Here is a 14,962-nt window from a genome sequence, read left to right as displayed (position 1 = left end):
ATATTCTATGGAATCATAAATTATATACATTATATATGTAACGGTCGGATTTTCCGAGCGCTGTTTCGGGATAGCTCGGCCGGGATCAGGGCTCGGAAGGGTATAGCAAGTATCGTAGCCTTTTATTTTAATTGTTAACTAATTATTCAGCATTGCATTGCATTTAGTTCAAGCAGTCAATTCGGAGCATTACGTTCATTGCAGTCAATTCGGAGCATTACGTTCAGATCATTCAGTCATAGCATTACATTCAGTTCGGTCAGTCAATTAAGAGATCTTCAAGCATTCGAATCATTTATTCTTAGCTAACATTATTCATTACTAATTTCTTACTATTTCGTACAAGTATTCGCTCCGTATTATTCGTTCATTGTTCGCGTACTATTCACTATTCCATTTCGATTAATATAATTGTCGATTCAGTGTTAAGTTGTATAAAACTAAGGAAATAATAAAGAACTTTGTGCCTACATCTGTGTACTTCTATCCGGCCTACTTCATCCACGACCGAGGTCTTAAAGGACGAGAGAAGGGCTTAACAAAGTACGACCAGAACTTGAACAGAAGGAAAGATTTTTCTGCCACTTCACGGTAAGTACTTACAATTACTATAAATCCCCATCTTTCCATAAATATTAGAAACTTTATTTGAATTGACTGACAACCCCTAATATCATTTAATTACCTTTTCATCCTCTAAATAATAAGAAATCCTCTGTCAAGCATTAGCATGTGGCTGACAGTTTCCAGTCAATCAACTTTAATCTATTATCCTACTATTATTTAAAACACACCCCTAATATCAATACTAAGTAAGATTTATAAATTCCATGCAAAATATATACTACTGTTGTCATTTGAACCAGACTTAATCTTGCAACACTTTGCTCTTTTTCCCGAAAATCCATCGTTGCCGAGCGCTTATGGTGCCCCTGGCGACTCCCTTTTTCCTAAATTTTGACCTCGTTGCCGAGCGCTTATGGTGCCCCTGGCGACTCCCTCCTTTCTTCCTAAATTCTGAATATAATCCTTAAACCTCGTTGCCGAGCGCTTATGCTGCCCCTGGCGACTTCCTCCTTTCTTCTTGAATTCTTTATATAACCCTTAAACCTAGTTGCCAAGCGCTAATTACGATGCCCTGGCGACATTACACATTCTCCCTAAAATTCCATCGTTGCCGAGCGCTTATTACGGTGCCCCTGGCGACATTCGACCTCTTTTCTAAACCTTCCCTTTCTATCAGAAATTTAGAGTCATAATATAATCAAGTATTGATATTAAATAAAAGACCTTATCCTTTAGACAATTCTCATAATAAATTAATTCGATCTAACTAACTCTCTATTATTTAGTGTCCACAATTTGTTAACTATCTTTAATTTCTATCATAATGTTCCTTTTCAAATCTTAATTCTTTAACTCTTACGGTTTCTAATTAATATATATATATATATATATATATATATATATATATATATATATATATCTTAAGTAACAAGCCCCTTGCTTATGGTGAACCCGCAATACAAGCGGACTTGCCGCTAAAACGCAACCATAATCGATATCTTTCTTTTATTATAATATTAAAAGTCTATTCTTTAAACCTGATTAACCTTCGAATTACATATACCTAGTTGCGTCCACATTCCTAAAATATCAAGTGAAACTTCCTAGTAACCAAATAGTCCCGCGCCTACATCATTCCCCTAGATCCACTAGATTAGTCCTAGCTCTCGGCGTCCCTGGGGTATAGCCGGTGGAAGCAGGTTGCCCTATAAAAGTAGAGAGCAATCTTTTTCTCACTAACTGAGGTATAGAGAGAAAAAGAGCATCGCTGAGACGTAACAGTATACAATGTATGTCGGATGCGGGTATATAATGTATAGCGTATGAATGAGCATGTAGATAACGTATGAATGTGAGTGTATACAATATGTGTCGGATGCGGGTATATAATGTATAACGTATAAATGCGCGTGTAGATAACGGATGACCGTGAGTGACGCGCGAGTGCATGTCCGTAGGTCAGGCGGAAATGCGGATGCACGGCGGTGGTGCGATTCGATACGGGATGCGCTCGAGTGCACGCAGTGAGGGCACTCGTGAACGGCGCGATCGTATGCAGTAAATCGAACGGTCGCGTGCGATTATCGATACCTGGCGTCGATGGGTGGTAGCACCTGTCGGTAATTGTAATGGCGCGCGGTGATGCCTACGCGAGGGCGGGAGCCTCGCGTCTTGGCGAATCGCGTATTGCCAAATTCGGTGCGTAGAGCAGTCTCACGGCCCGACGTGCGCGGATTCCGTCGCCGTAACAATGGCGAGCCTTTGTCGGATTTATGTCGGCGCGCGAGATACTTCGCGATATTTGTTCCGGATTTGCAGGAATGGGTTGCAGCGGAATAGGAGCGTCCGGCAGACGGAAATATCCGTCGGTGGCTGGTAATTTCCCACCGCTTGACTTGTTGCCGGACGATCGGTATTCTGGTAGGCACGCTTATTTATGGCGAGATGCTGGGAAAGCCCAGCAGAGGCGGAGTACTCCCAACCTCTATCTAGCTAGTAAGCGTCTAGGTCTCTGGAGTGCTCTGAGCATCTTGCCGACTTCAGAGCGCGGAGAAGATTCTATTCTTTTAGCCGATGGAGCGCCTTTTTATACCTGGCATCGGCGCGATAATTGTTTATCCAACAATTCGGTTGAGCCTGACCGCGGCTCGGGAAGTTTCGGAAACGGTCGGAGCGGTTTCTCGAGCGCGCGAATCGTGCTCCGGTACAGTGTGCCGACCCGGTTATACAAAGTGAACAAATATTATTACATATTTATTTTCGCTCACCGCTTTAAAATATACTAGGGCGCATAGCGCCTTCGCTCTTACGGTCCCGTGACTGGTGGGCGTGGGACGGCGGTATTCTGCGTGTTGGCCCGACCGGTGGTCGTCAGGCCGCGGCGTCCTGCGGGTGGACGGCCGGCTAACGATGTATGTATCGTTACACATATAATACATATAAGTTATCTAAAATATCTATTTTCTAAGTTATAGAATGCCATAACTTTATATAAATTGCCAACTTATTATCAGAACTGAAATAAATAAAACAAATGATTCCATAAATTAATAAGCATAAATATTAACCATATTATTAAGGATTTTATATTATAAAATATTAATTAAGCTGAAAAGAATGAGCATAAGAGGCCTCATATCAGTGAAACCTGATATTGCGAGCGACAAGTCGAACGGACTCGCGACGGCTACAACCACAAGCGCCGAAATTTAATAGGCAGATAAACATATCGATCGACAATTCTCAGAAGAATTGTTGTTAAAAATCTTTCTTCTCGGAAGTCCTCCACTGAATCATCCTAAGAACATTTCAGAGCGCAATGCGTGATCTGCACACGGCCCGAAAATCCTTTGTTTCGACAGTATATAAGCCGGCGATTTCGAACCTTAGGAGTCATTCAATTAAAAAGTCTTCAAGCATTCGAGTCATTCAATTAAAAGGTCTTCAAGCATTCAATTAAAAGCCTCCAAGCATTCAGAGTCATATTCAATTAAAAGATCTTCAAGCATTCAATTAAAAGCCTTCAAGCATTCGAGTCATTCATTTAAAGAGTCTTCAAGCATTCATTCTTATTCAGCATTATTTATTACTATTTCATTACTTCGTACAAGTATTCGCTCCATATTATTCGTTCATTATTAAATTCATTCACTCACGAACTCATTTTCGAATCATTCGTCCGTTCTGCATCTGGTCATTGTTTGCGTATTCGTTACTATTCGCTATACATTTTCGATTAACACATTAATTGTTATTACTGTCGATTCAGTGTTTAAGTTGTGTAAAACTAAGGAAATAATAAAAACCTTGTGCTAACGTCTGTGTACTTTTATCCGGCCTACCTCATCCACGATCGAGATCTTAAAGGACGAGAGAAGAGCCTAACAGAGTACGACCAGAACTTGAGCAGAAGGAAGGATTTTCCTGCCACATCACGGTAAGTACTTACAATTATTATAAACCCCCGTCTTTCGATAAATATTAGAAACTTTACTTCAATTGACTGACAACTCCTAATATCATTCAATTACTTTTTCATCCTCTAAATAATAAGAAATTCCTTGTCAAGCATTAGCAAGTTGCTGACAGTTTCCAGTCAGTCAACTTTAATCTATTATCCTATTATCCTATTATTTAAAACACCCTCATAATATCAATACTAAGTAAGATTTATAAATTCCACGCAAAATATACACTACTGTTGTCATTTAAACCTATCTTAATCTTGCATTTTGTTCTTTTCCCCGGAAATCCATCGTTGCCAAGCGCTTATGCTGCCCCTGGCAACTCCCTCCTTTCTTTTTCAATTCTTGATATAACCCTTAAACCTAATTGCCGAGCTCTGATCAAGGTGCCCTAGCGGCGTTTCCTATCGATTTAAAAACCTCCCACAAGACAACAGGAGATTAAATTGAAATCAAATTTATTATCTAATTTTCTGAACACAACTCAATCTTTGAACCTAGTTGCCGAGCGCTGATTACGGTGTCCTGGCGACATTATCCATTCTCCTTAAGATTCCATCGTTGCCGAGCGCTTATTACGGTGCCCCTGGCAACATTCGACCTCTTTTCTAAAACCTTCTCTTTTTATCAGAAATTTAGAGTCATAATATAATCAAGTATTGATATTAAATAAAAGACTTTATTCCTTAGACAAGTCTTATAAAAAATTAATTCGATCTAACTAACTCTCTATTATTTAGTGTCCACAATTTATTAGCTACCCTTAATTTCTATTATAATATTCCTTTTCAAATCTTAATTCTCTAACTCTTACGGTTTCTAATTAATATATATATTGTGACGTTGCCGTCCCGCGCACGTCCGCCGGATCCCTCTCCGATCGCTGAGCGCGGAAAACGCATCCGCGCCAGTCTCAAAACATTAGAGCCGTACCGAAATCTCCAGAGGGGCGTTATTTGTCGGATATATTTCATTTTTTAATTATGATATTATTTCCTTATTTTGATACGACACGGGAGCCTTACCGGAGAAGCGAACACGGCCGCAGCAAAAACAAGGATAACAACAACTTGGAAGAGGACCTTCGGGAGGACGAAAGAAAAACAGTAAAGGAATTATCAACCGAATTCAGCAGCGAGGCGAGAAGCGCGAGAGGACAAGGGGGATCCTCGCGCCTCGACGCAGGACCGTGCAAAGACGTATCCCGAAGGATCCCGAAGGAGCTTCACCGCCGCGAGACACGGCGGGAAAAAGAGGAGGTCGGCGAGGGACACCGTTGCGTTCCTCGTTTCCGAGATCCCGGCGGAACTCGCCAAGGCCCTCTCCGAAGGGCCCCGTGGAAAATATATTGATCGCGATCTCGGGGGTGCGCGCGCCCCCGGTACGATCATGAGCGTGCCGTCAGGCAGCGGCCTCGCGTGTTATCGCGTGATTGGCCGTGATAACACGCACCCCGGTTGCGCATCCCCGGCTGGCCCGGCGTTACCGATTCTAGATCGCGGTGCTCCCGGGTCAGACTGGCGCGAGCGTGAGAAGGCGATAGACGTGTCGTGGCGAGAACTACGATCGATAGCGAGTGCGAGAAGCGTGAGCGAGAGAGCGAGGAGGGATCCCGGCCGAGAGATCAGTGGGTGCGAGGGAGAGCGGCAGGATCTCGAGAGGCCGAATAGGGAGAAGCTGCCGAATCCTCGGATTCCCGAAGGAAGATCATCGATACCGGTGAGGTTATCCCGCCCTAAAGTAGCCACGCGCGAATCCGCGAATTCGCGTCCGGAATCCTTCGTTCTGCCGTCGTGGCCGCGATTTCGCGTTATTTGTGCGTTCGAGCTCGGCTCGAAATTATTGGTGTTTGTCGCGTTGGCCTTAGCGTAAGTGCGATTGTGACACGACCACGTCGGCAAGCGAAGCGAGCCCCGAAGCGTCCGGATCATTGGTTTCGCGGATTCGATTTATATCGTGCGGTAGAGTCAGCGTAAGTCGTCTCTCTGGAGATCGCGGTTCGATAATACGGCGTAATCTGATAGTCGCGAAATCTGTCGCCCGTCTAGCGTCTAAGTCCGGTATGTGTGAGTAGTCTGTCGTGCCGTGTGAGTGTGTTTCGCGATCATGTATGTCGTCGGTTAGTCGTCGAGTGTGAGTGTGTTTCGCGCAAAATTAATTCGGTTTATGGGTGTCGAATGCCTCGTTCGAAGTGGATTAGCGATCGAGTGAATTCGCGATTAATGCGTAATAGTGTATGGAGCGTTTCGAGCGATGTCTGCGCGGTGCATGTTAGAGGTGCACCGGATGCATGTGGTGCTTGCGTAGCCTGTCCGAACAGCGAGCGGAATATTATCGATCCACGAGGGGTCCGATAATCGACCTGGTAGAACTGCGCTCGGGCCCCGGCCGATTATGACTTCACGGCGTCTTAGTCTCGATGGCGCTAAGTCGTTTCGAACACCCAGTCTCGCTTCGGCAAAATTATCGACATCGGGCATAACTCCGTTTATCTTTGTTCATCATTCGGACGCACCGTTTCCAAATTAATAAAGTTGTTATTTCTGTGTTACGCTTGACGAACTTAATTTCTTTTTCGCGTGTCTGTCGATCTATCTGTGTGGCCTCTTGCTTCCATATCGCGTAAATTCAACATCCGCCCTGCCCCTCTACCGTTAGGTGAGCTAGTCCGCCCGTGACGAAATCGACTTCTTTCTTCGCGTCTTTTTCGCGCTTATCTCGCGTATTCGACGAAAATTGATACGTGCAAGACCGTATCTGGCGCCCAATTGCAATTCTCGCGAGTATTAAAGCTTCGTCACGGCACGCGCGGAACACCTTCCATCCCGTTCCTTCCCGGCGTGTAACCATTTCTCGATTTCCTTGTGTTTTTGACGACGATCGACCCTTTTCCCGTATCTCCCGACCGGCGAATCGTACTCCCGTTCGCCGGCGCCACGAAACATCCGCGCGACGGAGAGATCGCGACGGCGGACGCGCTCCGAGATCGCGAAGGGAAAAATCGTCGCAATATATATATATATATATTTATATCTTATGTAACAATATGGTGAACCTGCAATACAAGCGGGCTTGCCTTAAAAACGTAACCATAATCGATATCTTTCTTTTATTATAATATTAAAATTCTATTCTTTAAACCTGATTAACCTTCGAATTACATATACTTAGTTGCGTCCATATATACCTAAAATACCTAGTGAAACTTCCTAGTAACCAACTAGTTTCGCGCACGTCATTCCTTTAGATCCACTAGGTTAGTCCTAGCTCTCGGCGTCCCTGGGGTATAGCCGGTGAAAGCAGGTTGCCCTATAAAAGTAGAGAGTAATCTTTTTCTCACTAAGTGAGGTATAGAGAGAAAAAGAGCGTCGCTGAGACTTAACATGTAAAACTCGCTCGCAAGTCCGTTCTTAAATTAATCAGCAGGTTAATTCTATTAAGTCACTGCTGTACAATTAGCTAGTTCTAAATAATGCTTCCTGATTCGTCGATCTAAGGAATTCTCAATTCCTTGCGCCATCGATTATTATTACTTCTTCTTTCTCTTGAAATAGGCTTAGAGTTTGTTTTTTCCGATCATTTCGCCTCCTGTGACCCAGATGTCCAGCTGTCCATCCATCTTTTTGGGGGTCTTCCTGGAGGTCTTCTGGAGCTCGGTTTCCCATCTCTCGCTATTCTCGCCATCCTTTCCTCCCCCATCCTGGATACATGTTCATTCCATTTTCGTCTCCTCTGCCTTGTCCATCGGATAATGTCCTGGACGCCGCAGAATTCCCTGATTGCCGCGTTGGGTACTCTATCCCTGAGTGTATACCCTGCGATGGCTCGGAGAGTCCGCATTTCTGTCGTGCGGACCATGCTTTTGGTTTTCCTGATGTCTGCTCTGGTCTCTGCAGCATACGTCATAATTGGTCGAACGCAGGTTTTATAGATCTTTATTTTGGCTTCCTTCTTCATGTGTTTGTTCCGCCAAATAATTTCTTTTAGGCACCCAGATATTCTTGCCGCCTTGTCGATCTGGCCCTGGACCTCCTTCTTTCTGTTCTGATTACAGGATATTTCTACTCCCAGATATTTGAACGACATGATCTGCTCTATGATTTCATCGTTTATGGCCAGCTTGCACCTGATGGGTTCCTTTGCGATGACGAGGGATTTGGTCTTCGGCACTGAGATCCTCATGTTATATCGTGTTGCCGTCAAATAGAATTGGTGTAGCAGTTTTTGCAGTTCATCCTCGTTCTCGGAGATTATCACTGCGTCGTCGGCATAGCATAGTATGGTCAATTCTCCTTTGTCTGTTCTGAATCCGCAGTCCGCCCTCCTTACGTCGGCTATTATTTTGTCCATTACAAGGTTGAAAAGTAGCGGGCTGAGTGAGTCGCCTTGCCTTATTCCTGTCGAAATTGGGATTTCCTCTGTCAGGCTACTGCTGACGCGGATCTGTGTCGTGGTGTTGGAGTTCAGGGATTTGATGGCTTGTATCATTTCCTCAGGTACGTTCTCCTCCATCAGGATATCTGTGACGTCGCTGAGCCTGACGCGATCAAAGGCCTTGGTCAGATCGACAAAGCACATATAGGCGGGTTTATCGAATTCGATGGCCTTCTCGATTATCTGGCGCACTATGAATATTGCGTCTATTGTGGACCTGTTCCTCCTGAAACCTTGCTGCTCTTCACTCATTGGGATTTTTTCAGATATCTTATTTGCCAGGATTCGTGTGAAGAGTTTCATTTCCGCGCTAAGGAGAGTCACCCCGCGGTAGTTCTCTGGCTTCTTCTTGTCTCCTTTTTTGAATATTGGGATGGTTATGCTCTTTTTCCAATCAGAGGGTACGGTCCTGTTGATGGGAACTTTCTGGAATAGCTTGGCTAGTTCCGAGTGAAGGTCTTTCCCTCCATATTTCACCAACTCGTTGTGCAGCCCATCGAGTCCAGGCGCCCTTCTGTTCTTCAATGTCTTGGCGAGGGACTCCACAAGCTCAGCGTCGATCTGTGTGTTTACCGTGGTCCTTTCTGGCGGTGTCGCCGGTAAACGGTCGTCATCCTCCCGGAACAGCCGTCTGAAGTGTTCCATCCATTCTTTTTTGGAGATTTTCTGTGACTGGACATATTCATTCACTTCTTGTTTCCTGCGTCTTAGCATTCCCCACACCTTCCTTTGGGCTCCGTATAGATCATGTTCCATATTAGCAGTGAAGGTCGCCCAGTATTCTTCCTTGATTCTCCGCTTTCTCGCCTTTGCGAGGTTTCTTATGTTCTTGTATTTCTGTCGTTCTTCGGGGATCCTGTTGTTGAGATAATTGAGGTATGCCTTCCTCTTTTCTTTTGCCAGTTGCTTTGCCTCTTTCGTGAACCACGTCTTGTGTTGCGGCATTTTTGTTTATTCTCCTTTTTCCTAGTGCCTCTTCTGCTGCCATGGTCATATGGCTCTTGATCTTCTTCCATCCATCCTCCACATCGTCCTCGTCTGCGATGCCGTTCTCCCTTATCTTCTGTCTCAGCCGCCATTCGTACAGAGCCTTTATAGTATCGTCCTGGATCGACTCTATGTTAAGTTTTTTTATCATCACGGGTGGCAGTCTCCTCTTGAGTTGTGTGGTGAGCCGGATTTTTCCGAGGACGAGGCGGTGATCTGATCCTACGTCCGCCGAGGACAGTGATCGCACGTCGACGACCTGCGTTGGATGGACCGCTCTGTTCGAGATTATGAAGTCTATCATAGATGTTTGGCTTCGCGTATTTGCCCATGTTATCTTGTGTTGGTCCTTGTGATCATAATAAGTGTTGTTTATTCTTAATCTATTTTGCGCACAGAACGCAACTAGCTTTTCCCCATTGTCGTTGATGTGTGCTTCATTAAATCTTTGTTTTACCCCGTCCACGACTGCGTTGCCAATTCTCGCGTTTAGGTCTCCCATTATCAAGATTTTGTGTTCTTCCGGTATCTTATCTATTTCTTCTTGCAGAGTTTCGTAGAAGTCATCTATTTCTTTTTCACTCTTGTTGCTGTCGGGTGCGTAGACGCTGATAAGATGGATTTTTTCCCTGCCTATGTCTAGCGTCACTCTCATTATTCTCTCGCTTGTATAGCTGGTCTCCTCTATGCTGTACTTATATTTGTCTTTAATTAACATCCCCACTCCTGCTGTTGCCCGTCTATGTTTCTCAGGTCCGCTGTATTTAAGAATGTATCCAGGATAGCTTTTGTCTCCTTTTCCCTTCTTTTTGGTCTCTGATAGGACGCATATGTCTATTTTATGTTCTTCCATTTCCGTCAGTATCTCCTGCTCTCTTCCATTCCAGCTCATGATATTCCAGCATCCGCATCTTAGTAAGCTCTTCCTCCAGATTTGCTTCTTGTTTTCCTTCCTTCCCCTGTGGTCTTTATGCATGTTCCTGTTCGTGGCCAGTGTCGTCGTCTTTGTATCCGTCCTGTTCCGAGGCACATTATCGTTCCTGTGAGCGTCAAATGCTTTTTATCGGGGGTAGATTGCTGGCCTTGTCCCCGAACCCTCCTTTTTTACCTGGGCTTGGGACCGGCTGCGTTAGATAGTGAATTACTCCATCCCCCATCCGTTGCAGGCAAGATTCTCTCAGCAGGTTTTTTATGCCATTGCCTGCCGAGAGGTGGCGACCGTTAAATCCTACGATGTTTTTTATTTTTATATTTTTATAGCTCGGGCTGGATTTGAACTTGAGATCTTTGGCATAGAAGAAAGTAAACACAAATCTCTTTGCGCCACGATCGCCACTCGATTATTATTACTAAAAGAATTAAAATATATTCGGTTTTTAGGCTAAATAATCATATGGAACTAGAATGATAAGTGATTAATTAAATTAGTTAACAATTGAAATAAAAGCAAATGGATTAAATAATTGTTCTATATTCCATAGGTATTTTACAGAGATAAAAGCTGTACTTAATTACTAGCTAAAATATAGTTTTTAAAATTGGCAGGACGTAACAACTCATTACTTCTTCCATATCCGCTGTCACCAGATTAAATAACTGAAGGCTCAATGGGTACCACTGCCTTACTCCCCTTGCCGTCCAAAACCCTGCTCCCAAATCCTCCCCTCTCCTCATCTTGTTTCTAGTCTCTCTCAGAATATCCTCACTTCTAACCAGCCCTTCCCTCACCCCCCTCTCTCTCATCGCTTCTACCAATTTCCTCCTATCTACCGAGTCAAACGCTGCTTTCAAGTCTATAAAGAATTAATTTACCTTTCTTCTTCCCCAGCTGTCTATTCACCAAATAATTCAATATGAATATGTTGTCCATTGTTCCTAACCCCTTCCTGAAACCCGTCTGATTCTGCAGCACAAATCCCTTCTTCTCCACCTCATCGCTTAGTCTATTTGCCAGTACCGAAACATACACCTTATAGAGCGTCGAAATCAGCGATATCCCCCTATATTCTTCTACCCTCTTCCCCTTTCCCTTCTTTAATATCGGCACACACCCCCTCACTCCACTCATCTATCCATCCTTCTCCCTTCCAAACCTTATTGCATATTCTCCACACCCATTCCTCCAGGCTCTCCCCTCCGTATTTCCACACCTCCGCCGGAATTCCATCCAGACCTACCTCTTTATTATCCTTCTGTCTTCCAATCGCTGACCTTATCTCATTCCTATTTATGCCTTCCTCCTCATCCATCCAAGTTTCTACCCTCTGTCCTTCCATTCATCTTCCATCTCCATTCCTTCCACTCTTTCCATTCTTACTTCCTTCATTCCATTCCATCTTTCCCTCTTCCTTCTTTCTCCATCTTTTATTTCCCTTTCCTTCTCTGTAATTCCATCCCTTCTCTTTCATCTCTTCATCTCACTGTATTCTTCCTCCACTTCCATCCATTCTTCTTCACTTCATTCCATCCTTCTATTCATCTCTCACCTCATCTACCTCTCCTGTCACTTCATCTACATTTCCTAGCGCCTTCCTAAATTCTTCTTTACCCTCTTGCGTCCATACCCATCTTTTGCTCGTCCTCTCCTTTCTTTCTAACTTTTTTTCTTCCTCCCCTTCTATCCACACTATGATTGGATGGTGATCAGAGTCTACATTATCTCCATCCTACTTACCAGCATCCTTACATCTTCGTCCCCCAACACATAATCTATTATTGAGTTACCACTTCCCCAGTATACGTCCATTCCCCCTCCATATCTCCCTTCGTGCATCCATTAAATTGTCCATCCCGCTTTTCCTATCCATCTCAGCAACTCTTCCTTGTTAATTCTTTTGTCTTTCGACCTTCTTCCCACTCCCTTCTCCTGCCATCCCTAGATGTATTTGTCCATATTTATGTTTTTTTTTCAGTACTATTTCTCTTTCTGTAAAATGTAAACACTTTCCAAATTTAAGGCGAATGGCCTCATCAATATTCTTATTTTTACCTTTGAACGGGCATTTAATCTCCACCAAGATGTCGGGTTTCCCGTCTTTCATGATAATGCCGTCGGGGGAGTAGGCCAGCCATGGATTTTTTTGGCAAATTATTAGGCCCGTTTCCACTTTATTGTTGCTATTTTTCGTAAATTCTTTTAAAGCTTCTTTCTCCTTTTTTTCCATAATCAGTATATTGACTTTTAAAATTGCCCGTATCAAAGAATCGATTGCATTTCTTTTCCCAGTCAGGATTTTTGTTTTTCGTGTAAGTCAATAAATCGTAGCAAGTTGTACCAGTTATCCGATACTGTCTCTGCCGCTGGCACTCTGTATACGATTTTGATGTTTCTTTGCAAATCTGCAGTCTATTTCAATCTAAATTCCTGGTTTTTTTCTAGACAGCATTCTTGCAACGTCGGCGTTTGTATTTCATAAATCATGTTCATTAATTCACTATCTTGTTCTTCGAAAATAATCTGGTATTACTGGTTTATTTATTGCATAGTTCTCTTTTTCAGATTTCTTTGAATCGAGATTGTATCTTCTAAATCTGAAAATCATAATTATATAGATTGTTACGTCCAGACCCTTTAGAGTCAGGGTCAGCGGGAGGGCATAACCTATTTAACTCCGCTAGACAAACGCTAGACAACGAGTGTCTCGGAGACGAACGAATTGACCGGGGCCTAAGACAGGTCAACGACCGGAAGGGTCGCTTTTACTCGGTCAGTAGGCCGTTCGTTCGGTGGTCTCCTTTTCGGTAAAGGAATTAAATCCTTATTACCCGGGACGGGACCTTGTGCGATCTCGGGATATGAGATAGGGAACGGGTTAACAAGAAAATTATTTATATATCAAATTTTCACATTTATTTTATAATAAAATAAGAATGAGAACACAAGAACAAATTATTGGTATTATCTAAATAAACATTGTCCTTAGCTTACTACTTAATATACATTGTTTTTCAACTATTTTTTATTTATGGGTCTTAGTGTGTTTATGTGTGTGTGTATTACGGGATTTCCTCTAGGATGCATGTAGAAGGGGGGAATTGCCTCCACAGGATTTCAATGGGAACAGCGACAGGATGTTTACACCCCGGGACGAACCACGGGATTATGCTATCGGGCAGGCTCTCTGTTAATGCCGTCCGCAACTCCTCGAGGTCCACCGGGCCGGGCCCTATGCAGATGGCTCCGTCCGGAAGTGGGTCGTAAATCGGGGAGAAGTGGCCAAATATCCGGTGGCGGAACTGGTCCTCGGAAAAGCTTTGTCGGTGGGGTGACGGTTCCCGTTCGGACCGAGACGAGTCCTCGGTCTCTGAGGATACTCTCTCTGCTTCGTTGTCGGTATCCCGTAGTTCGAGGGGGTCTTCCTGGTAAGAGGGACGATGAGGGGAAGAATAGGGGGAGTCACTCAGGATAATAATCAAGGGGGTGGGCGACTCCGATCTTAAAGGGGTAGAGAGGGGTGGAGGAGAAGTAGCTGGGGTAGGGGAGCGAGGAGTGTCAGCTGTGGATACATTAATATTTATATTAACTTTAATTTCGCTTAAGGTGTTAATTTCCGCCTGAGCCCGAGCCAACCTCTTCCTAAGCCGTCTATTCCGACGGTTACGCGCACGCTTGACCGACGCACGGGAGGAACGTTTCCGATTTACTCCTTCCACTGAGGGAGGATATAATAATAAATAAAAAATAAAAAAAAACGGTTCGGGGATATAAAGAAATCCAAAATAATTCTTGGGGTTTGCAACGAACTTGATAGTTGATAGAAAGAGAGAGTGAGAGAGTCACGGGTAGCTCCGCAAAACGCGAACGACCTTGGGTAACTGAATAATAAGAGAGAGATAATGAGAGAGTCACGGGTAGCTCCGCAAAACGTGAACGACCCTGGGTAACTGAATAATAAGAGAGAGATAATGAGAGAGTCACGGGTAGCTCCGCAAAACGTGAACGACCCTGGGTAACTGAATAATGAGAGAGAGAGATACTGAGAGAGTCACGGGTAGCTCCACAAAACGCGAACGACCCTGAGTAACTGAATAATGAGAGAGAGAGATACTGAGAGAGTCATGGGTAGCTCCGCAAAACGCGAACGATCCTGGGTGACTGATAAAGAAGTATGGGACTGATTTGGAAGTATGGGAAGTAAAATAGAAACGTAATGATAATAATTTAATTTTAATAATAATTCTAAATTGTTGACGATCGATAGGATTCCAAAAATATTCAATAAGATTTCTAGTTGGATGGTTAACCAAGAATTATTTTGGACTATCTAATTGAAGAGTTTAAGCACTTACTATTTATTGAGTGCAATGATACTTGGTTTACAAAACATAATCCGGTAGACCTTGGCTCTTGAGCTCGAGGGGGAAGGTTGATTCTCTCAGCGCTCACGGTAAGGTTCTTGGTTGGTTCACAAAGTCTTAATGACACTAGAAGGACTATGATAAGTGTTGCCTCGGAATACACTGTGGCGCAAAGTGATTTCGCGAACACACGATACACTTTTGTATAATTC

General features: G+C 43.8%; 1 protein-coding gene across 1 annotated transcript; it reads right to left on the bottom strand.

The window, feature by feature from the left end:
• Window positions 1–9,222: 9,222 nt before the first annotated feature.
• On the bottom strand, window positions 9,223–10,428 carry LOC126853475 (craniofacial development protein 2-like). Its single transcript, XM_050599280.1, has one exon. The coding sequence runs from the start codon at window positions 10,426–10,428 to the stop codon at window positions 9,223–9,225; it is 1,206 nt and encodes a 401-aa protein (XP_050455237.1).
• Window positions 10,429–14,962: the final 4,534 nt, after the last annotated feature.

The sequence above is a fragment of the Cataglyphis hispanica genome, chromosome 1 (assembly GCF_021464435.1).
Source record: "Cataglyphis hispanica isolate Lineage 1 chromosome 1, ULB_Chis1_1.0, whole genome shotgun sequence".
Lineage (NCBI taxonomy): Eukaryota > Metazoa > Arthropoda > Insecta > Hymenoptera > Formicidae > Cataglyphis > Cataglyphis hispanica.
Note: the sequence above shows the minus strand (reverse complement) of the source record. Positions and strands in the feature narration are given on the sequence as shown.

What these genes read in the sequence shown, in the direction of transcription:
- LOC126853475 (XM_050599280.1), bottom strand. Translation starts at nt 10,428, where the DNA reads ATGCATAAAGACCACAGGGGAAGGAAGGAAAACAAGAAGCAAATCTGG.